At 38.3% G+C, this 26,872-nt stretch overlaps 1 protein-coding gene across 1 annotated transcript in view; it reads right to left on the bottom strand.

Moving 5' to 3' along the window:
* Positions 1-26,872, bottom strand: part of SLIT3 (slit guidance ligand 3) — a 612,784-nt gene that overhangs the window by 257,271 nt on the left and 328,641 nt on the right. Inside the window, 1 exon segment of the mRNA XM_042452193.1 lies at positions 6,062-6,133. Within this exon segment, the coding sequence (XP_042308127.1) occupies positions 6,062-6,133 (72 nt within the window).

Below are 26,872 nucleotides of genomic sequence, written 5' to 3'. Positions count from 1 at the left end.
CATCTTACTGGAAGCTACTAAATTCCATTTCTTTCTAGTTCCAAGACAATGTCTTTGCTGGTTTTGTGTAGGGGGATGGGTGCAGTGAAGTGGACAGTCTCCTGAATCATATTTCTGTGTTTATTCAAAGCTTATTAGCAGGCTGTTTTCTGCTGCAATGATGTCCTGAAGAGCATGAGTTTAAATGACTTTACTGTGCCTTCTCATATGTCTAATCTGATTCCCCAAAAGGAAATTGAAACTGCTAGCGTTGTGCTTTTCCAGTAGACTGCTGCTTTTCTACAGTGATCTACAATGGGACAGAGGCTGATAAGAGAAATTAGTGGATGTTCTGATACTGCTTTCAGCTGGAATCCCTCCAGATTACAAGTGAGGCAAAATAATAATAATAATAATGACAAAACTAGCTGCCTCCAAAGAAGTTTTTCTGTTCATGGGCGCAAAATAGCTAACCAAAGGCTAGTGTACATTTTGATCTGCTTCCAAAATGTGGTGATGTGGGAACTCTGATTTTTCTCTATTCATCTTATTATGTCTGATTTTAGATAAATAAAAACCAGTCAACTCATTGGCCAAATTGTAACAAGAGTAGCTAAATGCTTTTCAGTTGTCCTTTAACAGTCAAGACTCAATTGCAGTAGAAACCTATTATGGACTCAAAAATTACATTTCCCCCTACAAATTACTGCAATTTTACGCAAAATTCTGGTCTATACGTAAGACTTAAAAACATATTCGGTTACTACAGAAAAAGCTGTACATAAATTTTACAGGAAGAAAGTAAATTCTTCATTAAATATTCTACTTACATAATAATAGTTTTGCATGCAACTCACACAATTCACATTTAAGCTTAATTGCCTAAACTTATGATACTTGTGGCAAAGTAGAATAATAAATCAAATTCTTTTCCCATTTGTGGATATTCATTAAGCAGTGACATCTCATTTACTGAAAATTATGTCATGATTTTGAACACTGAATCTAATTAGGCTTAAAAATAATATATAGTCAACAAAACAGCCAGTTGATAAAATAATTTAAGCCCAAGTTTTCTACAAATGCTTCTTAGAAATCAGAAAAATATATTTCAATTGACAATTTAATGTATTATCTATTTACTAGCTTGAATGTAATACCTATTTACTAGCATATGCCTGCGGGTTCATCTTACATAGGAACAGGTAATTTGACAGGCTGGACCTTTTTCTTCCTTCCTTCCTTGCTATTTTTTTTAACAAGTGCTATTTTCTATTTAGTACAGGAAAAGATCACAAAATGACAGGTGGAACTTTCAAAGGAGGAACAAACAGGGACAAATGTTTACACTCTAATTCTGACCCAATTCATTGCTTCATTTCATCTGACAGTAGAAGACAGTTCATGCACATAAACCAAATTCATGTGGAGAATCACAAATATGAATTGGGTTTTGCATGAGAATGTGTATTTCCGCAACAAGAATGGCATTGGTATTTGTGTCTGCAATATTTTTAGGATCTACAAAATAAACCAGCTAAAACACACACCTGAGAGAATAGGGCTGGACCACTATTAAAGTATACAGTACTAAGAATAGAATACATCTTATTTTTCCAAGAATAAAAGGGGAACTGTTTGGAAGATAAAACAGTTTCTTACCATTCAAATATGGTTTCCAAAAGAAAAAGACTAAAGACAATCTTGATGGCCAAATATCTGAGGCTTAAAATTATTACTATTATTATATTCATTAATTTTATATCATCAGTATATATATTACAGCACAAAAATAAAACAATAAAACAGACAAAGAGCCTTGTCAAAGGTGTACGGTCTAATAACAGTACAAATATGTAGTGTAATTTCACTCTTACAATAAGATCACAAAGTTCAAACTTTAAAAAATTTGCCCAAATAATGGGGCAAAGCACTGGAAACAATATCAGCCCTGACCTATAACATAAGGTCAGCTGAACAGTTTCATTGTTGCAGGAAATGGCTAATGGAGGAAGTTCACAAGCGGGAAGGGAATCCACAACTTAATTCCATGTTAGAGAAATGGAAACCATTTATTAGCTATTATAACCATGCAGTCATACAAGTATGGAAATAATTTTGGATTAATTTTTTTTGGCAGATACTGATTGCATATGGATTTTTGTTGTTACTTCTGTGTACTTGTTACTACATATGTGTGTGTATGCATACACAACCAAAACACTCATTATTTCAGTTTGAATTATCTCAATCCCGCATCTCCTGAATACAGTGTCCATGAAATATCGCCAGTTTTCACCTAAACAATTTTCAACTGACTCATCAACTATTAGTGATTACAGAAATGGACTTCAAAATACTAACCTATACAAAACATGCAATATTTCAAAGAGGATTGTGATGATAAGAAATATGCTGCATGATGTGAATGCATACTCTTAGAAAATTATTCTGACTGTACCCCCAAGCAGTGATGTAAAGAATATTCATTAAAATTTGATAAACAGAAGAAATATCTGTTCTTCGAAGATTTCGAAAGCTTTTTAAAGGGAAGAAATTATGAGCACTTCTCGATCAACGAGTAAGAATTTTGGTTTTTAATTTGATGGCCAGGATTTGAGTAGTTTGCATAAGTAAAGCTGCCATTCATATTGGGTTTTTGTAGCAGAGGAACGTTCTTTAAACCTCTGCCAAACTTGGCATGCTAATTGAGTTTGAAATGGCATGTAAATAGTGTAAATACTCGCCTCCCTTGCCTTTTATTTTCATTCAAGAAATCTGTGAAAAAATACTTCTCGACACGGAGAGAAAAAAAAATAACCTTTTGAAAGTGGGACTTTTGAAAAGAATTTTTTAAAAAAAAAATCGCATCTAGTTCTCGATGGCCGAGGAGAAGAAGAAAAATTGGTTTGTCTCAACTACCCCCAAATATTAAGTTATAGGAGTTTTATAGACTCTTTCTTCCTAGCATAAAGTCTACCAATATTTTCTGAAAAAACACTCTTCCGCATAATACCAGGCAACACACCTCATAGCAGCATACAGTGAAGAAGAAGGGGAAATGGAGGTATGTGCAGGGACACCAAGTCTTTCCATTCCAAGCATTTAAATTTAAAATATGGAAGACTTTAATTGCCAATTTTTCACTGCTTTGGCAACCATCTAGAAGAAGTGCTGGATTAACTGATTCTCAACTGTTCCTGTTTCTGTTCTTCCATCTTATCCCAATTATCAAATGGATAATTCCAATTCAAGTGCACCCATTGAAATAGCTTCTGAATGTTAGTAAATCCAATGGATCTTCTCTACAAGAAGTAGTAACTGGATTTAGGACTTCATTTTGTTGTAAAACAAAAAACAAAACAAAAAACCCTCTTATAGCGCTTATTTTAGGCAACCAGCTTCTTCTTCATAAGAATTCTTCAAATATCTAGTGACTTGCTAATGCATTATTTTCGCTACTAAATTAAAACTATAGTGCCTATTACAGGAAGTATCAACAACAAGCACACTATCACTATATAATATAACATGCTAAGGTAAGAATTTTGGACGCAGCTTTCTTCTCAAAGCAGTGCTCACCAGGAACACTAAGAAAACTGAAATGCTATTTATGTAGCTATTGTGAAGTGAGCCCATTTTTCTTCATCCTACCATCTTTGACAATGGCCAACTGCAAACATGTTTCTTAAAGATCAGGTGAGCTCTGTGCACAGGTTCTTATCACCTCTATCAAAATGGGTGCTTGCCAGCTATAATGCTGATTAAATATAAATAATTTTCACTACAACTGTAAAAACTGGAAAGAAAATTTCTTCAAATTTCATTAATATGAGTTTGATCAAAAGGATTCCTTCAAAACACACAATCTTAAATTACAGAAATAAATATCTCTATGATACGTTTAATATCTAGTTGTACAAAATAATAACACAGTTTTCATGTTATGACATTTTGTATAGAAGACTTTGAATGTCTAGTGAAGACCAAATGCATAGGCATTCTTTTCTTTTTTTAAAAAAAAAATATGAATATCATAAAATATTATTAATGCCATTGAGATTTAACTCATGAATGAAGGTGATAATTAGACCAGAAACTGTCCATAATTTAGAATAAGAATTACAATAGCAAGTGCTTCCTTCTGGGAAATTTAATTGAAATATTTTAAATTGAACAGATATTATTTGGTGACACACATAGGAACTGTTTCGGTTTATGCATCCTTCAATTCTTCAAGTTTCATCATATTGAAATGCTGCACACTTTAAGGTTTAATGTGCGACATTTTGCCATAAATTTTGAACCAAATTTCAAGGTTTCTTCAAGTGGTTGAATAGAGTTAATCTTTATGACACAAAACTGGTTATACATTTACACACACACGCATCAGAAACAGAAATCACAAAGTATATCTGGCAAGTGTGTGGCAGGTTTCCATGTGCTAAGGAACTTTAAGCACATTTAAAGTAAAGCATGCTGGATATTCAGCGACTTAAAGAGGTCAGCAGTAATGAAAAGCATATTATTATTAAATATACTTCCATGAAACAGAAACAACAGAAACATTTTTTCTAACCACCTCAAATAGCAGTACCAAAACTATAAATTTTAAAAAAAATGCTCTAATTTTCTTAAAGTAATAAATGCAAATGGTCATATCTACTTCTGTAAGTAAAAACTGAATCAATGTTGGATATAAAGATCTTTAAAAATGTCACTTTGAGGAAATCAAACTGTCATTTGGAAGGGATGCCCCTTAAATTCCTGATGAGAACTTGAACAATTTCATCCAGTAAGTAGCAATATATTATGTGTATTTTATTGTTTTAGATAGATTTTGGGTAGAGGGGGTTATAGGGCACTCTCAATGACAGAATAAAAAATGGCACCTTCAAATATGTCAAAGGACACCACTTTGCCATAAAAACATTCCTATTTTAATTAGTGGGCTATTCATATAGATTTGACCCTGCACGCTTTTTGTGAAATAAATGGCTTGCAAATAAGCTATGTAGAATTTTGAATTTTGCCATGTGGACCTTAGAGTAACTTCAAACTTGCTTTAAGCCTAAGAGGCCTAATCTCCTTTACCATGTTTAGCACTGAGACAAGCTGTAGAGGCAAAAAGTTTTAAGACTATTCTTTGATATTCACAACAAACTTGCATTGCCTCAAAATATGATTGCTTTCATGTACAAAGTAGACTCTTCAGAAGAATAGGAAGGACCTTTGCCAAATTATCTTTCAAATTTATATTTCACTGAATTAAGGGCCATGACTTGATAATATTTGCCATGGGTGAGTGAAGAGTTAAGGAAATGTGAGTAACAAGTACTAAGAGAAAGTGTTTGCATGTATTGCTAAAACCAGCAGGTCTACACAAAACACTGCTACTATTTTGTTAGTGAAGACAGTGACATTTATATACAGTATATACAGTATTTAAAAAGTCTTAATAAAATGTGGATAACACTTCAATAGATTAATCCTTACTTAGAATTTAAAGGAGGACCACTTTGAGCCACAATAAATAGTTTGAGCATGCTGTGTAAACTAAAGCTTTAAAATTAGAAGTATGAAGTTCATGGTGTTAATGTACTATATATCTTAGCATTTTCAAGATCCTAGCCATTCTGCTAAGCTATCACCACCAAACCTTTTTCTGTATACTGAACAATTATCCTCTCTGTCTAGGTCAACTGTAAACTGTTTCCACATATTATCCCAATCAAACCTGTTAGCCATCCCCTATAAAAATATAGGTTCTAGCTGTTTATGTATAGAACACCTTGTCCTTTAGAACCCATTTGTTTAGTGCAAAAAACAAAACAAGACAAGAAACAGTGTGGCTTTCATCTGTTTTCCCTAAGTCTATACAAACCAAAGCTTTGTTTTGTGGTTCAATTAGCAACAATCTCAAAGCAGCAAGTGAAAATTTTATCTTGGCTAGTAATAGACTTTTGGGGAGGGGAATCCAGAAAAACATACACAAAAATAAAAGCACTATAGGGTGCACATACATGTACATGTGCGCATGCACACACACAGAGACACAATATAAATCAGGAAGTCAACTCACAGAATCTCCAAGTCACGCAAGGCTCGGAAGGCTCCATCTTCAATGCAGCTGATCTGATTGTTGTCCAGTTGCCTGCGGAAGGAAGGGAAAGTATGAAGGCTTGCCTGGTAACCATGCTGCCTTGGAGCACCATGTTCTCAGCATCCCTGTCACTAAGGTGTCCCTCCACCCCTTTGCAGTCTTTGCTTGTCACCAGGAGGAAGCCTGCTTGTAGCCTGCCACGCTGCTCTGTCTCTTCTTACTGACTGTCTAAAAGAGCTGCATATACTACAGCACACTGAAGCCTGTCAGGTCTCAGTAAATATTAATTGCGCTTTCTCTCCCCCCCCCCCCCCGGCAGAAGAGAATAATTTCATTACATTAGGGCATCCAATCCATTATGAGCTTTTACCATCATGTCACTGAAACAATTTCATTAAGCTAAAGGCCTGTAAATCATTGGAGGTCACTGTGCTGCCCCCAGTGACCTCCCAGCATGCTGTCCCCCCCCCCCTTTACTGGAAGTTGTAGTCCTCCGTCCTGACAGTACTAAATCTCAGGGCTTTATCTGCCCAAGAGCTTCAAGGGTGCACAGGGAATATACCAATTCCAAATTAGACTCAACTAATCTAATTTTATAGTCTTTTTATTATTCCAAGCACCAAACGTCTGTGGTGGTTCAATGTTTTCTGCATTGTTGCTGGCCCCATCTGGTAGGCCTGTCTATTGAAACATTTCTGACCAAATACACATCAGGGCAAGCGCATCAAGCAAGATTGATCTAATCAAGAAATCAAATGTCACTATATACACACTGGGAGTGAATTCTTCACCTTGGTCACATCTGAATATTCCAGGGCAAATGCAAGTGTGGCCAAATAATGGTAAACTGAAAAGAAGAAAGCAGTTTATACAACTGAATTCAGGATCTACGATTACACGCAGGTGTATCATTATCTGGCCCAGGCCAGTCCAAACCATCATTTAGTGCTACCCATGATGCACAAACACAGCTGCTGGGGCTGATTTTGGTCCGTAGTCAGCCAAATCTGCTTATGGTCCTGGATCAGTTTTCCCCTCTAATTTATGAATTTTCATACTGCTAATTATGTCTCAGTATTCATGTTATCTTTCTTCATTTATCGCTTTGAATGTGCATGCTTTAACCACATTTGAGTAGTATGGAAATCTTCATTGTTAAGGTTAATGGTAAAAGGGGAAGATAATACTTTATATTTGCTTGACATTTTATTTTATTTGTATCTGCCTTAGGTTTGTGTAGATCAGAATCTGAGATATATAACCAAATTCTACTGTATCAATCCGTCTCCCATCTACACTACTTTCTCTAAAAAATATTTTCTGTAAGTCTTGTGGTATCTGTATTCTGAACCTAGATGCTTCTTTTGTGCAACTAGCACTATTTGTCTGCATCAGGATTGAAACCAGGAGACGGACTTCACTGTTAGCATATAGGATTATTGCCCCATTTTAATATTTTGGGCAAGAAGGGGTCACAAAATGCATCTTTCAACTCCTTATAACTGTGAAACAAACCATAAGTATTATATACAAAACTTAGGTCTTATTAATGCTTTTGTATAATTTTGTACTGTATTTTCTTACCTGCATAAGCTAAAACAAAAATCATATTTTGAATTAAATTAGAGTGTATCTCCACTACACATCTTTATTAGTTTGATACCATTTTTACTGCCATGACTCCATCATACAGAATCCAGGGGTTTGTAGTTTAGTGAAATACTTAGAATTTTCTGCCTATGAATCCCTGCAGTTCAGAGAGGAGGGCAACAAAATATCATTAGCAGAGACTTTTAATTATCACGCCAAACTACATATAGGATTCTTTAGGATAGAGGCATTGCACTTAAAATGGAATTGGATTGCTGTAATTGTGTAATGTGGGTATACCTTTAGGAACGACAGTGTAGGAAACCAAACTTTGAGCTTCATAACAGAACAAACTGTGTCTGCACAAAAGCAGAATATGTTTAAATCCCAGTGGACTTGTAACTTGGACATCTTCCAACATTTTAAAGATGGAAATAAGGGGATGGTTCTATATTTATCGCAGGTTGAGAAATATTTAGAGACAGAATAGTTTTTGGCAATATGAAGCCTCTGTAGTTGACTTCTAGAGAAGTACTTTAGAATGTGTGGGTATAATTCCAGCACAAGTACATGCTTACATATTAAAACAACACCAATGGTAAAGAGAATTTCAAATTAGTAATGAATTTTCCAAGTATCCTAAATTCACAACTCCCTGAACTTTACCGCATTGGCTTTGGAACAGGCCTGTAGCATTCCAAAACGGAACATTCTGGGGACGGGAGGCTGCAGGGAACGGATTTTACCGCACCAAGAGAATGGTGCCGCCGCTGCCAAGCATCCCCATCCCATTCCAGATGCATCCCAGAGGGGGCGATTTTTGGGAACGCTTGAAAAATGTTCCTGGAAATCGCCCCTTGGGGAACACATCCAGAACAGGATGTGAATGTTAGGCAGTGGTGGCAGCATTCTCGCTGTGTGGTAAAATCCATTCCCCACTGCCTCCTGTCCCCAGAACGTTCTGTTTTGGAACACTACAGGCCCGTTCCAGGGCCAATGTGGTAAAGTTCCAAGTTTTAGAAGGGGAAATATTCTTTCAACTTGACAGGATGGGCTTTTGGGGGGTAAGTGAAGTTTACCACCAGATGGTGTGTGCCTTCAAATTGTTTCTGACTTATGCAACTCTAAGGCAAACCTATTATAGAGTTTTCTTGGCAAGATAAGTTCAAAGGAGCTTTGCCTTTGCCTTCCCTTGAGTCCAAGAGCATATGACTTGCCCAAGGCCATCCAGTGGGTTTCATGGACAAGTGGGGAATTGAACCCTACCATTAAACAGAGTTCCAATTAACTGCAAAGAATTCTGTGAGTGTTGTTTTGTATAATCTGGGAAGAACACATCTCACACAACAGAGGTGACCAGTGAATCCATTGCTGTGGGTCTGGCAAATCTACTCTCAATCTTACAGCCACTGTTCTTGCAGCTATGCCAGACTGTGTGGGTACTCTTTTGTTGCCAAACCTCTGTTAGGAATAGGAGCCATTGACTGGAGGTATCCCATACAACTCTGGAACAGCTGCAAGAGGTAAAGCCATGCTGCCTCTAATAATTATAAATACTCATGATCTTGTGCATTTTGTTTATTACAGTATAAATATGCATTTGCTGCAAATATAGGCACCCATGTACATCAACACAGCTAAATTCAAAGGCTTCCCTTTTCAGACTCCATTACAAACTGCTGATGGTTCTTCTCTTCCCTGAACTTTATATTAATTTATTTTAGCCCATCCAGCTTGTGTTTCTGAAGCCGCATGTATTAGTAAGGGGCTCATAATAATTTTTATTTTAAAATGTAATAACTGTTAGTATTCTACTACATTTTTGTCAAATTTCAAAAGCAAAAGAAAAAAGGAAAATATTCTTTATAATTGCAACCAAACACTTTTCAAAATGTGATGCTGCATTTCAGATCACAAGGTATTTGCCTTCCTTCCTAGAGGAGGTGCAATCAAAACACATTCTGTAATACAATCAGTTGAAGCAAAGCAATGCTTTCGCCTTTTTCTGCCCTGTTTATGTGTTTATGTTAATGCATAAACATACATTAGGTATAAACATGCCAAGATATATCTTCCACCTCCCCCAGCTCTTACACAGAACGATGTAACCTCCTAGGCATGTAGGGGAGGGAGCTGAAAACTAATGACATCTGATATCTATGTGTGTACAAAAAAATAACATTTTAAAAAGACATTTCTGCCAAAGGATAAATGGGACCAGTAGTTTTGCAAGACCAGGTTCTGGGAAATGTGTGGCCCCTGGTAATAGGGGCACATGAGATATCTGAAAAAACTGACAACCAGATTGACTCTGATAACTAGAAATAAAACTCAACTTCCAGCCTTTAAGCATTCATCATCTTTTGATGGGTGGTGAGGAAACTGGCAAGAATATTCTTCCACTAAAATACAAAAAGGTAACTTAAATGCATACAGAAATGCAATCACATATGAGTCTGTAAGGTGACCCTGACATTTTGTGCAAAACATCTAATATCTGTTTTGGTTAGAGAAATTGTGCTTGTTTTCTTGCTTAGCTGAATTTAGATGTATTGACTCTAGAAACATGAAAACAAAACAAAATCACATTTCCTACTCCTTTTAGCAACACAGTTTGGTCAGGACAATCAGCACATTAACTATTCTAAATATACTAGGTAAATAAATGCAGAATGCAGAATGAATTTTGAAGGCAATGAAGTAAAAAAAAAAACACAACAGTTGAAAATCATTTAAAGACACCAATGACATATGTGCCAGCTGTCTTGGGTCAGTAGAAGAACCCGTCTATGTCTATTTACCCACAGTTTTCCCTCTATACCTTTTGCTATACTGGACATCAGTGTTGTTTTTTTCTCTGTAATTGTTTGTTTTAAATGTTCATGACCCAAATTTCATGCACACAATTTGCAGAGGGAGATGACACAGAAGATAAGCCTGACTGTATGACTGAGGATGGAAGGAGAATGATGGAAAGAAATGTAATTAGATTGGGGGGGGGGAGAGAATTCTGTTGCTCCTTGCCTGGGTGTAGAGTTCAGTCTACACAAAAGGAGACTGTGAAATATAGTGTGGAGCTATGGGAAGGAGTGAAGAAAACAGAAGGATTGATAAGTAATGTTTCCCTTCTGTCTTTCCTTTTCTATCCCCACATGCAGAGGTCCACTTCTGGAAGACAAGAATAGGGGAATTTCAGCAGTTAAGTCTCCGGGACCAGATGAACTACATCCAAGGGTATTAAAAGAACTGGCAAATGTAATATCGGAGCCATTGGCAATAATCTTTGAAAACTCCTGGAGAACAGGAGAAGTCCCAGCAGACTGGAGGAGGGCAAACGTTGTCCCCATCTTCAAAAAGGGGAAGAAAGGGGATCCCAAAAATTATTGTCCAGTTAGTCTGACATCAATACCAGGAAAGATTCTGGAGCAGATCATTAAACAGAGAGTCTGTGAACATCTAGAAAGCAATGCCATAATCACAAAAAGTCAGCATGGGTTTCAGAAAAAGAAGTCGTGCCAGACAAATTTGATATCTTTATTTGATAAAAATTACCAGCTTGTTAGATGAAGGGAATGCTGTGGATATAGTATATCTTGATTTCAGGTTTCCCATGACATTCTTGCAAACAAGCTTGTAAAATATGGGTTAGACAAAAGTAACTGTTACATGAATTTGTAACTGGTTGACTGGCCGAATCCAAAGGGTGCTCAACAATGGCTCTTTTTCATCCTGGAGAGAAGTGACCAGTGGGGTCCCACAGGGCTTTGTCCTAGGCTCAGTGCTATTCAACATCTTTATCAATGTCTTGGATGACAGAATTGGGGGCATACTCATCAAATTTCCAGATGACACCAAATTAGGATGAATAGCTAATACCCCAGAGGACAGGATCAAAATTCAAAACGACCTGAATAGACTAGAAAGCTGGGCCAAAGCTAACAAAATGAAATTCAACACGGAGAAAGGTACTGCACTTAAGGCGGAAAAATGAAATGCACAGATATAGGATGGGGGACATGTGAAAGGATCTGGGAGACCCAATAGACCACAAGTTGAACATGAGTCAACAGTGTGATGCGGCAGCTAAAAAGGCCAATGCAATTTTAGGCTGCATCAATAAAAGTATAGTGTCTAGTTCAAGAGAAGTAATAGTGCCACTATATTCTGCTTTGGTCAGGCCCCACCTGGAATATTGTGTCCAGTTCTGGGCACCACAGTTCAAAACAAACATTGAGAAACTGGAGCATGTCCAAAGGAGGGCGACTAAAATGGTGAAGGGTATGGAAATCATGCCCTATGAGGAACGACTTAGGGAGTTGGGGATGTTTAGCCTGGAGAAAAGAAGGTTAAGAGATACGATAGCCCTGTTTAAATATTTGAAAGGATGTCATATTGAGGAGGGAGCAAGCTTGTTTTCTGTTGCTCCAGAGACTTAGACCCAGAGCAATGGGTGCAAGCTGCAGGAAAAGAGTTTCCACCTCAACATTAGGAGGAACTTCCTGACAGTAAGGGCTGTTCGACAGTGGAACACACTCCCTCGGAGTGTGGTGGAGTCTCTTTCCTTGGAGGTCTTTAAGCAGAAGCTGGATGGCCATTTGTCAGGATGCTTTGATTGGGAGTTCCTGCATGTCAGGGGGGTTGAACTGGATGGCCCTTGTGGTCTCTTCCAATTCTATGATTCTATGATTCTATGAAACTTTAATCCATGGTAGAAAACCTCTTTCATCCCCAAGGTCAAATTCATTTTCATAGAGGTCTTGAGAGGGAATTCCAGTGGTGATTGGGGTTACCAGCATATTTTGGCTCAAAATTCTAATTGTTAGTAGGAACTAAGCCTTTCCCCGCTGCAAAGGCATAGGAGTAATGACACGGAGAGGGGCTGTAGTCATTTGGACAGGCCCAGCACCTGATCTTTCCTACCCTTGCTCTAAACACTATGAACATTACATACAGAGGGCAGGAAGAGGCTACTTCCTTCATGGTCAACTGAGGCTGACCACAGTTCAGTTTCTATTCAATTGTGGGTATACACATACACTAGGTTTCTTTCTTTCCATGGATAGCTAACCCAGCTGGTCACCACTGCAAAAATGAGTGATGGACTACAGTCCATTACTCTAATTAGGGACATAATTCTTTCCTAATTTTCTTCTCAAAGAAAGTAATGTGAAAGTCATTGCAGGATGAGTTTTCTGGCAACTGGAGTCCTGTTGCCAAAGTGTTTGCAGGACCAAGCCCAGGCTGCCAGAGTCCTGGAAGGAACAGGGCTAGCTAGTAGGCATAGCCAGCTCTACTTATGCATGGCAGCTGGAGCCTTATAGGCTAGCTTGACATCTGCAGCTTTGAGCTTACACAGAAGGCAAGCCCTGGCAGAAATAATGGGGTGCATACTTGCACCATGCTCCCCGTGCACCACTGCAAGCACACACCCCATTATTTTCTATGGGGCTTGAGCATGAGCCATGATGATAGGGGGATGGAGACTGCCAGTTGGGAAGACTGCTTTAAGCCATTTTTGTGGTATCAATTTTTAGCAGTCCTAATACTGCAATAAACTTTTTTCAATAAATTTGTCCACTGTTCTTTTCAGTGCATCAAAATGGTTTCTTAGGAACAATTAACATTATTTGATTGTTGTTAAAGAGAATATATAGAGCTTGACTTTCATGGGGTTATTCTGTGACAAGCCTCTTTAGAGAAGGTGGAGAAAAGGTCTACACATTCCAGACTCTGTTAAACAGAAAAATTATGTTCATCCTCCTATATTATTTCAAGTGTTCAAGAATCAGTACAAAATTCCAACCTTAAGACTGTATCAGATCTGAAAGGCTACTTTACTTCACAACACTGAAGTGAGACATAGAAAAGAGATGTTCTGCACTACACAGTTAAATAACCTGTTCTGGTGTCATAGTTCCCTAGAGAACAAAGTTGTCCATGACAGGCAATTAGCTCCTAGGTAACATGAACAAGTGCAAAACTCAAATGAGGAGAGAAAAAGAAAAACCTGTCACGTTCGGGTCAACATTTCCTAGCTACATGAGACATTAGAAACAGCATAATGGGAGAGGGGGGGGGAGAGGCTGTAAGCCTACTTACTTATACTGTACAACAATATTATACTATAATAATATACTAATATTAAAAGTAGTAATGATAGCTGTTTGGGGAACAATTTCAAATGGACTGACAAGACATCAGAATGAAACCACAGAAGACAGGATCACAAAAGCACAATTACAGCAAGTGACACTGCTTGGAATATGGCACATTGTGTGAAAATACCTCAGTGATCCGCAGTGATTTGGATTCTATTAAAGAATTTTTGAAGAGAATCTAAATCACTGATAGTCCCAAGCCTCAGCTGTTAATGCCCAGTAGACTATCAAATTGATAATAATGATAAGAAAAGTGATGGCGATGACAGGAGTAAGGATATTGACTAACGATAAGACTAAGTCCCTCTGCAATTTACTCACCAGGTGATCTTAGGCAAAATACTCTCAGCCACTCTCTCTGAGAGCAAAAATATACTTACTGTATTATTCTATATTGTTCCATTTGTCAACTTTACAGTTTAGGAGTGATTTAGAAACAACAGTGTTGAAGACTTTTTAAGTAAAAGTATATGGTGTGCAGCCCAATACTATTTATACTTTTCAGAGGTAAATAACTTCTGTTTCAGGTGAAGATGGATAGGTTGCATCCTTAGCTTATCAAGTTTGCAGTCCCATAACTGCAATGAGAATAAGTCCCACTGAATTCAATGAAAGCATTCAATTTATAGAACTGTGCTGTAAAAATGTCATTGTAAGGCACTTATTTGAAAATAAGTTTGATGAAAAACAAGTGTGTATGTTACCAAATAAAGAAGTTGAAGACAATCCTGAAAATGAACAGGTCTGAAAAAAGCAAATTAGCTTTTTAAGATGTAATTCTGATCAGCCACATTAAGGTATCAAAACTGAACTATACCCAAATCTTACTTAATATTCAAATTATTTTGTCATAGGGTATGAATTAAGCCGCTGAAGATGAAAAATATGCACAACAGTATAGCAATGTAATTCCCAAATGCCAAAGGGTTCCATAGCCACAGTAAACTCATTTCAAATACTTTTTAAAAATCCAAATATTTTTGTATTAAATAAATAGTGCATTTCTTTATATGTCTGTTTAGACATAAGTTCCAAGTGAATTCATAGAATCACAGCATAATAGAGTTAGAAGAGACTTCAAGGGTCATCCCCCTTGCATGCAGGAATACATATTCAAACCACTCCTGATGGGTGACCACCCAGCCTCTGTTTTAAAGCCTCCAAAGAAGCAGACTCCACCACTCTCTGAGCCAGCATGTTCCACTGTCAAACAACTCTTCTTATTATTATTAACCTTTATTTATAAAGCGCTATAAATTTACACAGCGCTGTTTATCAGGAAGTTTTTCCTAATGTTGAGATGGAATGTAGTTCCCTGTAGTTTGAACCCATTGGTCTGGGTCCTATTCTCTGAAGCAGCAGAAAACAGCTAGCGCGGTGGAAAAAAAGGAACTGGGGAAAGAGCGGGAAGGCAGGGGCCTTATAACGGGTGGGCGGAGTTACAGCCAAAAAGTTTCAATATGTTGCAGAGTTAACTCTGCCCAGTGATTCCAGTAGGTTCCGAGCAGCACTGCGCAGGCGCAGTGAAACCCATTTGTATGATTCGCAGAGACCACGAAGAAGAAGCCTCAATATGCTACTGCTCAGTTGCACAAAAAAGTAATTTTTAAAATAAATAAACCAACAATGTGTTGCAGTTGAATAAAATCCTACATTTTATAAAGTACATTTCTCTATATAATGTTAGACAATAGTTTGTTTGTAGTTATACAGATGTGCGTGTGCGCTATGATGGATTTCAAAAAAGCTAATCAAATGAACCTGTGGGAACAGGGAAGGACTGTGATAACACACCCTGCAAAGAGCTGAATTCTCTCTCTCTCTCTGAAATATCTGCATTGTGATACAGGTGTTATTTGGCTTCTTCAAGAATAGAATGCAGGTTTCTAGTGCTTGATCTCTCTTAGGCACTTCCCATTCCTTGTATATTAAGGTCATACTGATGATTGTATGATATGCAGAAATTCAATAGGTACAACTGAAAGCTGCATCCGTCTACCTATTGTTTACCTATTAAAGGTACCTGTATTTACCCTCTGCCAATTTTTTTTTAAAAATCAGCAATAAATATTCTGGGGGAACAAAAGACTATTTATTTGTAAATTTTGGATTATTTCAATAAGTGAAACATTTTAAAGTCCTTAACAGATAAATACCCAGATAAGTGGTAGACCGTGTTATACACAATATACTGTACTTCCCTGTGATCATCTTCCTAATTCCATCCCTGTAATCATAACACAAATCAAGATTAATTAAAAAACAGAATTATGGTGCTAAAGAACACTAATAGCATTCTAATCCTTGAATGATGTATCTGTATATTATATTGAAAAGTTGTTTCCTTCTTCAGGTAATGCAGATGACCCCGGTAGAAAAATCATGTTAGAGTTACATGCAGGTGAAAAATGTAAAATATCTAGTCTAGATGGTCAAAGATCAGTTGGAAAGCCTAAATTTAATGGAAGCTTTGAGTACATTCCCTCCCAACCAACCAACATGACTAACAGATATCATTGAACTATAGAAACAGCTCTGTGTAATATACCAATTTGTCTTGACATAATACGTTTCTTGACTAACTGCGGGATGAAGTCATCTTTGTTCCATCTTCATTTAAAATTGAAAACCGTAGTTTACACCATGCAATGAGTTTCCAAGAAGGCAGTATTCCTCATGTTTGCAACCCCTGGTAAAACAGTGCATTCATTCCACCAAACTCATTATGAGACACAAGTTGTATAGCTCCCTATAATATGTTTATAGTGCAGAAGACAAGTGATTTTTAATTTCTCTCTTCCCACTTTCATTCCTAGTTTATGTCCTTCCTGGTATCATTTGACTGGCCTCTGTTGGAAACAGGATATTGAATTCTATGCCTTTTGACAGACCAATCAGATCTATTCTGGTGTTCATACATTTATACTGGGTGTCAGTATTACTAAATTGCTGGATTACTGGCTTTAGGAAATTAAATTTCACATCTATTTTTAGTCACAAACCTTACTCAGTATATTATGGCAAAGTTATTTTTACTCAGCCTAATATATATTATAAGCTCACTAAAAATGCTGAAGAAGAGCCTTGAGAACAGGACACTTATGTATGCTGCATGGATTCTACCCCCCCCCCCATAAAACCCAGGCATCTCCCCACCAAGAGTCCCATACTGTGATGGCACCTCCAAATGGTGACTATAGTGATGCACCATGGAACACTGAGTGGTAGAGCATTCTCACTCCTGCCTTTGGTAAAGGTAAAGGTAGTCCTTTGACATGAATGTCTAGTCAGAACTGACTGTAGGGGATCGCACTCATCTCTGTTTCTAAGCCAAAGAGCCAGCATTGTGCGAGGACTGCTCTGGTGGTCACGTGGCTAGCATGACTGCACCGAACGCTGTTACCTTCCCACTCAGAAGTGATACCTATTTATCTACTTGCATTTGCATGCTTTCAAACTACTAGGTTGGCAGAAGCTGGGACTAGTGACAGGAACTCAATCCATCATGAAGCACTCAGCCCTCGAACTGCCAACCTTCTGATCTTCTGATCATCAGAACTGGCATCTTAACCATTAAGCCACCGCATCCTTCCTGCCTTAGAGGAAAAGTGAAATAGTAATAAAATTAAATATAATTAAATCAGAGTGTGAAAATAACTAGCTAATTAAATAATTAAGTTATTAACGTAATCCTGTTTTGGAAGGAAGGCAGGATATAAAGCCCTTAAATAATAAATAAAATAAAATATTACTTAACTTTTTTCTCTGAATATGGTATGAGTAACTAGATTTCCTGATGAATGTTAAAATTAATTCTATACTTTAATGAGCTGATTATTTTTCAAATGTTAGAATTCGATAGTGCACATAGCTCTCCCTCTGGCAGATTCAGTAAGGAAAGTCTAAAAAGAAGATAGATTAGGAATGAAGAAAAAGCATCACATGCCATTGTTTAGAGGTTGGCTAATCTGTTGCTATAACATCACTGCCTTTGGGAGAAGGAAAAGAGATAGAAATGGTACTGGAAATCCAGCAGAAAAATTGTTGAGAAGTAAGTGAACAACTAAGAGAGCAGCCTTTACAGAATGTCAGCCCTTTCAGGCCAGAAAGAAAAATGTCTTCTCCCATGGGAGGAGTGTATGTGTGTGCAATGCATGCGTGTGTGCATGCACACACACTGTGACTCTTTTCAGTCCTTCTCTATTAATTTCATTCTAGCTTATTTTTATTATTGGATATGAAGTGACATGAATCAATTCCTAAGCCTCTTGTATGCTTATTATTGTAGCCACTTGAATAATTAAGTGAATAAATGTTTACCATCTATAGTCACATCTCCCCCCCCCCTCCCGATTATATACTTTGAGCAGAGTTAGGAAGTTGGAGCAGAAAATCAAAAGATACAGCTAGCTAAATTGATGTTTTACGATTCCCGCCTAATTCTTCATTTTTAAAAATCTCCTCAGAAGTTCTATTGAATTAAATGAGCAAAGCATGTAATCTATCACACATATTTGCACAGCATGCTTCTTGTATTAAGAGGGATGTAGTGATTCAGCTTTACAGAAAAATAGAGTACTCAGAGGCATTCAAAACATTTTTTATAATTTTACAACCTTGATTCACTGATCAATCTTTGCAGCCAATGAATTATTGCTTCACCTGCCGGGAACTGATGTTCTCTAGCTTAAGTTAACCTATCATTACGTATTAACTTTTAACATCCCTCCTTATTAAGCTTTAAGAAACAAGGGTTGGAAGAGCCAGTGAACAAGTTGTACATGTTGGTGAGGATGGGAAGGGGTATGACAAAGAGAAGAGAGATGCAGAATAGTGATAAAATTTAAAGGAACAGGTCTCATAAGATGAGATCCTATATAGAACAGCCTTTCACAAGATGATACTTTCCAGATAAAATCAACTCCTACAGTTTCTAGACAATATTGATATTATGGCTTGTAATCAGCCTGAAGAAAACCTTCCAACTGTGACACAGTAACACTTTTTTTAACTATCCATTTTGGGGGTGCCAGTAATGAAACATGACCATAGGATAAGTGAAAACACCTCCATGCCATTCTCTTTAAATGCTATGGTCTATTATGGGCTATATAAGAGTAAAATAATTAATGCTAATTAAACCATTTAAAGGAGAATTAGTGTTACTGACCACAAAATTAATTTCCAATTTCAAACATTTAACTTTATTAGATTAATTTTCAAAACCTAACATTCTAAGCTCTGAATCAAATTGATAAGCTGAAATCACTGCATTTGAAAAAAGATATATCTACAAATTAAACATGTAGAAATAAAACACAATATAAGATAACTGAGTAAACAGGTCTAACAAGGGGCTATGAATGCACAATTGCTACAACTGTTCATTGTTTGTAGTTCATCCACCTGCCATGCAGGAATACAAACCAAAGCAGTCACAACAGATGGTCATTCAGCCTCTGTTTAAAACCCCCCAATGAAGAAGACTTCACCACATTTCAAGGCAGTGTGTTCCACTGTTGAACAGCTCTTACTGTTGGGAAGTTTTTCCTAATGTTTAAGCGGAATCTCTTTTCCTGTAGTTTGAATCCATTACTCTGTGTCCTAATCTCTGGAACAGCAAAAAGCAAGCTTGCTTTTTTCTCAATAAGATATCCTTTCAAATATTTAAACATCACTGTCATATCACTCCTTAACCTCCTCTTCTCCAGGCTAAAACACTACACATAGTTAAATTGTAGAATCTACTATGGCCAGCAACTGTGATGACTTTAGGGACTGGAGAAATTCATGTGAGATGGAAGCATTAATATCTATATATATATATCATTCCTCATATCAGAGAAAGTATGCTTCAGAAGCAGTATGCCAGTTTCAGAGTAAGTATTCCACACTATCAATTGAAAATGAGCATGAGACAAAGGATGTAGCTGGACTCACATTCAGCTGACAAACTTCCTATAACAACTGAGTGGTCACTGTGTGAAAAGAATGACAGGATTTGGGACTGATCTAATATGTCAAGTCTTATGTTCTTATGCTCAGTCTGGATTTTAAAGTGAAGTAATGGCCTCTTCCTTGACTCATGTGTTGACTGGAATGCAATTATCCATCAAAACTCACCTCTGAATTTGTGATGCAGCTGAAAAATATCTACATAAACACATGATGCATATGTTAAGGGAAAGTGCTCAAAATGCATACTGTTCAGGGAAATGAATAGAATTTAAATACATCAAATGGGATGAAGCACAACAAATGTATCATTACAAAACTGGCATGAGATAGAAACAGAATGGTCATTCTCTATAAGCCTTCTTCGAAGCTCTCCCCCATAAATTTCTACAGTGTTTGTTCAAATTTTTAATAAATAACCCTTTTTCCTATTAGAGCTTTGTTGTTGTTGTGTGCCTTCAAGTCATTGCCAACTTATGGTGACCAATGGGGTTTTCTTGACATGTTTTTTCAGAGGGGAGAGTCTCCAGAGTTATAGTCAAACCACTACACCACACTGGCTCTACTATTATTTACATATTTTAATCACTCAGGAACAGCAGACTTTCCAATATTTCAGGTAACACAGTTCTTAGTACTCCTTTAACAAGTGCTTCATAAGGAATTCATGCCTAAACATCATCATTTTATTATTTAGGAAGTTGAGTGCTACTTCAGAGGCTGCTGTATCACTACAGTGCCTCTCAGTTAGCAAACAAGGCTGCTTCAAAAGCACTGTCTTGACACATTTAGCTATTTTTGAAATGCAGACACCCACGTCTCTATACTGGAGCATGTAGGGCAATGGGTGTCCTTCCTTACAGATTACAATCTTACCATGAAAGCTACAGTGTCAAAGCCGTGAATTCTAAAAACCATTGCCTCTCAATGCACACATAGTTAGATGTTAAACATAAGTTAGACAGGATTTGATTCTGGATAATGATACTGACCTGTTCTGTAATATGCATATCCAGTTGTAGGAAGGGGGTTGTCTCACCCAGCTCTGTCTACCAGTTTTTAACACCGTACAGCAGGAGATCACTGAAGGACAGGACAGCCCTGAAGGACAAGGGCATAAAACTCTCTGTCTCACAAGCCAGATGCTCCATCTAGCAGTCTGCCAATTTTGAACGTATGTTTATATGGCTGAGAAGCAGTTTTGAGATTCTGCTGGTGTATCTCTCCCACTCTCTCTACAACCTAACAGCCTCCTTTATGGAGCTAATTGGGACAATCTCTGGGTCTGGCACTGGATTACATCAAGCTTATTATTATGAGAGATTTCTAATGTACATGCCAAGATTGCTTAGCTAGGAGTGGTTCAATGTTTCCTCTGCACCATGACAACCACAGACCTGTCCATATCTATTAATTTTGGAAACAATCAGGACACTTAATAATAAATAAAAATAATAAAACTTTTATTTATATCCCGCTTTTCTGTGACAGGACAATCAAAGCGGCTACATGTTAAAATCCACATTTACAAATTTATGTCCCAAATTCCCCCCCTTAAAACAGGATTAAACAAATTACAATTAAAACATCTATTTAAAACACAATAAAAATACAGCAAGGACAGAGCGGTGGGCTCTGATGTGAGGGGCAGTCATTCTGTGGCCGGGCACTTTTATTCAGGAAAGGCCTGCCGGAAGACATCCGTCTTGACAGCTTTTTTAAAGCTGTCTAAGCTGGCAATTTGACAGATCTCATCTGGCAGACCGTTCCATAGTTTGGGAGCAATTGCAGAGAAGGCCCTCTGGGAGGTAGCAGTTAGTCTGGTTTTTAAAGGCTGCAATAGATTCCTCCCAGAGGACCTGAGGGTGCGGGGCGGATTATATGGAAGCAGGCGATCCCTCAAATAGGTTGGACCCAAGCCATGTAGGGCTTTAAAGGTTATAACCAACACCTTGTACTGGGCCCGGAAACTAATAGGCAGCCAGTGAAGAGATTTTAAGATGGATGTTATTCGGTCACTCGTAGTTTTTCCGGCAACCAGCCTCGCTGCCATATTTTGCACTAGTTGAAGTTTCCGGACTAGACACAAGGGTAGCCCCATGTAGAGCGCATTACAGAAATCAAGTCATGAAGTTACTAGTGAATGTACAACAGTTTCTAGGTCCTTTACTTCCAGGAAAGGGCGCAGCTGGCGTATCAGCCGAAGCTGATAACTTGACATTACTGCTCCTAAACATCTGGCATATGGTGCCCCACAAATCTATCTTTTTTTAACCCCTCCATGTTATTGAATGGCTATATGAAGATGCTAGGAAAAGTCATTTGAAGCTTTAGAATGAAGAGGCACCAGGATCCTGATCTAACATCTCTATCACCTAACATTCAAGAATGTTGTGTGTATGGCTAAACTTGGGCCTGTTACAGACAGGCCAAAATAAAGCTGCTTCGAGTCACTTTGGAAGTATGGTATTTCAATGATACATGAGTCCTAAGAGTCTGGAAGCTGTGCCAAAGCTGCACTCCAATCCTTAGGACTGGAGTGTGGCTTTGGTGCGGCTTTTGGACTCTTAGGACGCATGTATCATTGAAATACCATACCTCCAAAGTGACTCGAAGCAGCTTTATTTTGGCCTGTCTGTAACAGGCCATAGTACCTTCCACTGCAGAAGCATCCAGAGCAGGGAAACCTTGCTAGTCTGCTGGAGCAAAACCAGCTTGTGGTCAGTGACATCACTGAGGTTGGCTTCACCCAGTGAGGTAACCCATGGTGTCACCCCTCCCATTGACGTCCTACCGTACCATACCATACCATAACATACCATACTATACCATACCGAATCCTTAGTAATGTCTTTTGTACTAATATTACTCATAAATCATAATTCCCACATATCACTGAATGTAATTACAATAGCTGTGACATAACTGGCAAAATTAAAATTATACCTTTAAATTACAACATCACATGAGCAGGCTAAATGTATGTACATGTATGTAGTCTCATGTGGTTAAAGACAAAATTTGGTAAGATGTGATTCTTAAAAAAAGTTAAAAAGAATATTTAAAACATATTTTTATATAATAAAAAATTAAATTTAAAGGTTTTTTTTAAAAAAAGAACCCAGGGCCTCCCCTCACTCCCCTTAGTGATACTCCCGCCTGTGGTAGATGTTTTATCTGGTATAAGTGGTCATGAACTGCAAATGGGAAGATTTAATAGTCACTGAGAAGTGATATGTACAGCCAAGCAGATAAACAATTAGCATATGCACATTAAAGAAATTTCTTTCTCCATGCCAAATAAAAGAGAAGAGTTTAACCTCTAGATACACTCCAGTGGGTGGAGGAATGAAATCAGAAAGTCCGGAGGGAACAAGAATGTAAAAATACAGGTGGAGCAAACTGCCCAAACAAAGTTAAACAAATTTGGGAAATAATACAGACATCTCTACACAGGTGACCTGATTAGCATACATAGTAAGATGAAAAACCCTTTGTCTTTATTCAAGCCGTAGAGCTGAACCTCCTGGTGAATTCTTGTTCAGCTATGCAAAGTAATCTTTAGACTCCCTGTATCTGTGGAAGTAGATCAAGTCTACAATGTCTTTCACTCAGTCTGAAGGTGCTACAAGATCCCTTTATGTACTGATAGTCCAGAGTTGCACCACTATGTCTCTGAATTTTTGTTCAGTTGTTTCCCGTCTCTGTGAAGGTCTTTTGTCCAAGGATGCCAAAGTATTCTGGAAGACAGAAGTAGTCTCCCACAAGCTTTTGAATGTTTCTGATATTATACTGTATTTATTCCACTTATTCTTTTGAGTAATGATTGGCCTGTTGGTCCTGTGTTGGGGGGGGGGGGGACAAAGAATGGCCTCAGGGCCACTTGCTGCTCCACACCATTGAAAATGCCATTTAAAAATTGCAGCTGCTGAAAATTCGAAGCAAGCCCCTAAGCAGTTCAGATCCTTCCCCATCAGGCCCCTTTTAAAAATGTCTCCTCTCTCAGCCTCCCTACCACTAATCAAGAAGTCTCTGCACTTTCAGCCCTCCATGATTCACCTCTCTTCCTTCACTGCTGACCTGAACCTCCTTCCCTTTGAATGTGGCTGAGCTGAACCCACACAGTGGTGCCATCTCAGCTGATGAGGTTTCAGTCACCATTGCCTCCTCACTCTTCTCTGCATACACAGATGAGATGGTAGTGGCAAGGGATGGGGCTTGGTTGTTTCTGACCTGGAGCAATCAGAACTAGTTGAGATTTTATGACAATAGAACAAACAGAGCAAGTTCAAACCAGCTCCTTGCCAAAAGGTGGACAGAGTGAGGCTTGAAAGCAACAGTTGTGGTAGCTTTAGAAAAGGCATGGGAATTTGGGGAGGGGGGATGGCAAGGACCACTGATGCCACCTATATAGAGTCACCCTAGGGCTCCTGTCCAGTTTTCTGGTTCTGGGGAGGGGATATGTGGGTGAGAACATTGACTGGAGATTTTTGTTTCTGAAAAGAAGGCTGAAGATGGCTTCTCGGCCTTTTGGCTAAGATCAAGTGTGTGTGTGAAGATAGAGCACAAAAAGGGAATATATTTGCTTTTCCAGTTAGCTGTGCTCCTGATTCCAGACAGTCTTGTGGCACTTGAAAGACAATCAATTTGTTACTGGCATAAACAATTTTTAACTTAAAAAAAAAAAACTTAGTGCAGCCCTCCAAGCACTTAAGACAACCTGAAAAGTAGCCCTGGCTTGGCTGCAGTTGTCTACCACTGTCTTCTGCACAATGGTGTGGTAAAATTGATAGTAAAAGACAGCATATGTTGCATTAGTGGACGAGCAGGTGTGCACACTCCTGATGCTGTAGATTACATTATTGGGTAATGGAACAGTATTTCCAGAGTAGACATGGAAATGGAGTTGGCATCTGGGTCTGCTACAGGGGTCAGGTTCCTTCATCAGTTTCTCTGTTGTGAGGTGTCTTGTTGCTACTGATACTCTTTTCAAGACGAAGGGCCTGGCTGTACACATATATAGGCTTACCACCCAGAACCCATGAGAGAGAAATTTCCAGGATAGTCTTTAGAATGCTGAAGATACATTTGAGTGATGTAGGAGTTATAGCTCAAGACAAAGTGTGCTTTTTTGAATGCAGTACCTCCTAGTTTGTGCAGTATCTCTTGAACACCATGTCTACATACAATTGTAGTTTCAGTTATAGCACTGACAGTGAAATCCATGGCCTTACATATACAGCAACTATCAAGGCATATTCCAGTTGGGGCTAAGACTACATTAACCTCTCTTGTCCAGTTACACCACTAGTATGCTATTTAAGTCTCTTGCATTAGCAATGGAACATCAGGACTAGACATGCATAATACTATCTTCATCTTCTGAGTCATGCATTCTGTAGTAGCCTTTCCCAATCCATAAAATATAATCTTCAAAAATCGGTAAAGTAGATATCCATTTTCCAGGCCCTGAGGAGGAGAAAGCTTACATCAGCATATGAAAGATACTAATGGGTCTCCCATTTTGAGTAGAAGCTGGTGCTTTGCATTTTACAACCAAACCAAGAGGAGGCTGGAGAAGAGAAAGGAGATAAAAGGTGTCCCAAATCATTTAGCATATGAGGTTGGACTAGATAGCCCTTGTGGTATCTTCCAATATTATGATTCTATGATTAGTTTCTGTAGTGCTGACGGGAGATAGATGGCATCTGAAGCCTTCAGATGGTAATGCCAAGAGACTAGTTGGGGCATAAAATTTATAGTCCCAATGGGTAAAAAACAAAAGCAAAAACTCTTTTCTTGGGTCCAGTAAGAGACCCCACCCAATGAATCCGTTGAATGCAGCTGGGCAGCTTCCAGAGTATGACCTGAATTGCAATACAACCATCTGGCAGAAGACCTTAATGCCTGCCCATACCCTTTGCTCTGTCTTATCCACCCACCCATTGAGCATAACTGCACACAGACAGTTTTGGTAAGAAGGAGCCATTGACTTTCTAAAGAATATTACACTCCATTTAATTCCTGCAATCATCAGGACAAATGCCAGACATGGTAAGCAAGAGAATGCAGCTGTCCTAATTTCAACCATTACGTAAGTTTGTGGGGAAATGCAGATCACCTATTCTCCATTTTTCAGTTGTCTAAACTGTAGTCTGACATGCATATCCCTGTCCACACATGTCAACATTTTCATTGCATGAAAACCTTTTGCATGAAGGATTTTATTTTAATTAAGAAACTAATGTACAGTTCATTATTTCCTATAAAATGGTGATAAGGTTACACAGCACGCTTATTCTACATCTGAAATTATTTTCCACCTGAAGGACTAATAAAAATTGAGAAAGAAGCTCCATTTTCACTAACACACAAGTCCACTTATTTTTTAAGCAAGAAATTTCTTAATTAATGTGCAAAATTTTGACTTTTAAGGATTTTGCATTTGCTTTGCAAGACTGTTCAGCTATCATTAAGGATCCATTCTCACTAAACCATATGCTCTGGACAGAACTGGGCAGATCTGGTTGCCCCCATACCGAATCTCCCTGGGTAGAAGTTCTGACTACCCTTTACCTTGATCGATGCAATTTGCCCCTCAAAGTTCACATTTGCAGTAGCGCTTTAAAATGGAGCCTCCTTTGTTGTCAGTCAAATTCACTTCTGCCTTCATCAAAGGTGACATATCCTACAACCACTGGCCAACCGAATGGGTGCTTTCCCCCCTCCTCTTTTAAAAAAAACTGGCAGAAGTGTTCGCATATTATGTCAACTTGTCAAATTTAAAAATCTGTGTGTGTGTGTGTGTGTGTGTGCGTGTGTGTTGTGTGTATTTGGGCCATTACAGATTATGGCAACCCTAAAACGACCCCATCCTGGGGTTTTCTTGGCAAGATTGGTTCCAAAGGGATTTGCCATTGCCTTTACCCTGAGGCTGAGAGAGTGTGACTGCCCCAAAGTCATGGGTTTCCACAGCCTTCCCTCTGAATGCCAGCCTCTTGTCTTCCCTTCGCTTCCAGCCCAATGCCACCTCCGAAGCCCTTGCCTCCCCCCCCAGATGCCATCCTTTTCCCTTCCCTTCCAGCCC

This window comes from Sceloporus undulatus, chromosome 2, assembly GCF_019175285.1.
Source record: "Sceloporus undulatus isolate JIND9_A2432 ecotype Alabama chromosome 2, SceUnd_v1.1, whole genome shotgun sequence".
Taxonomy (NCBI): domain Eukaryota; kingdom Metazoa; phylum Chordata; class Lepidosauria; order Squamata; family Phrynosomatidae; genus Sceloporus; species Sceloporus undulatus.
Note: the sequence above shows the minus strand (reverse complement) of the source record. Positions and strands in the feature narration are given on the sequence as shown.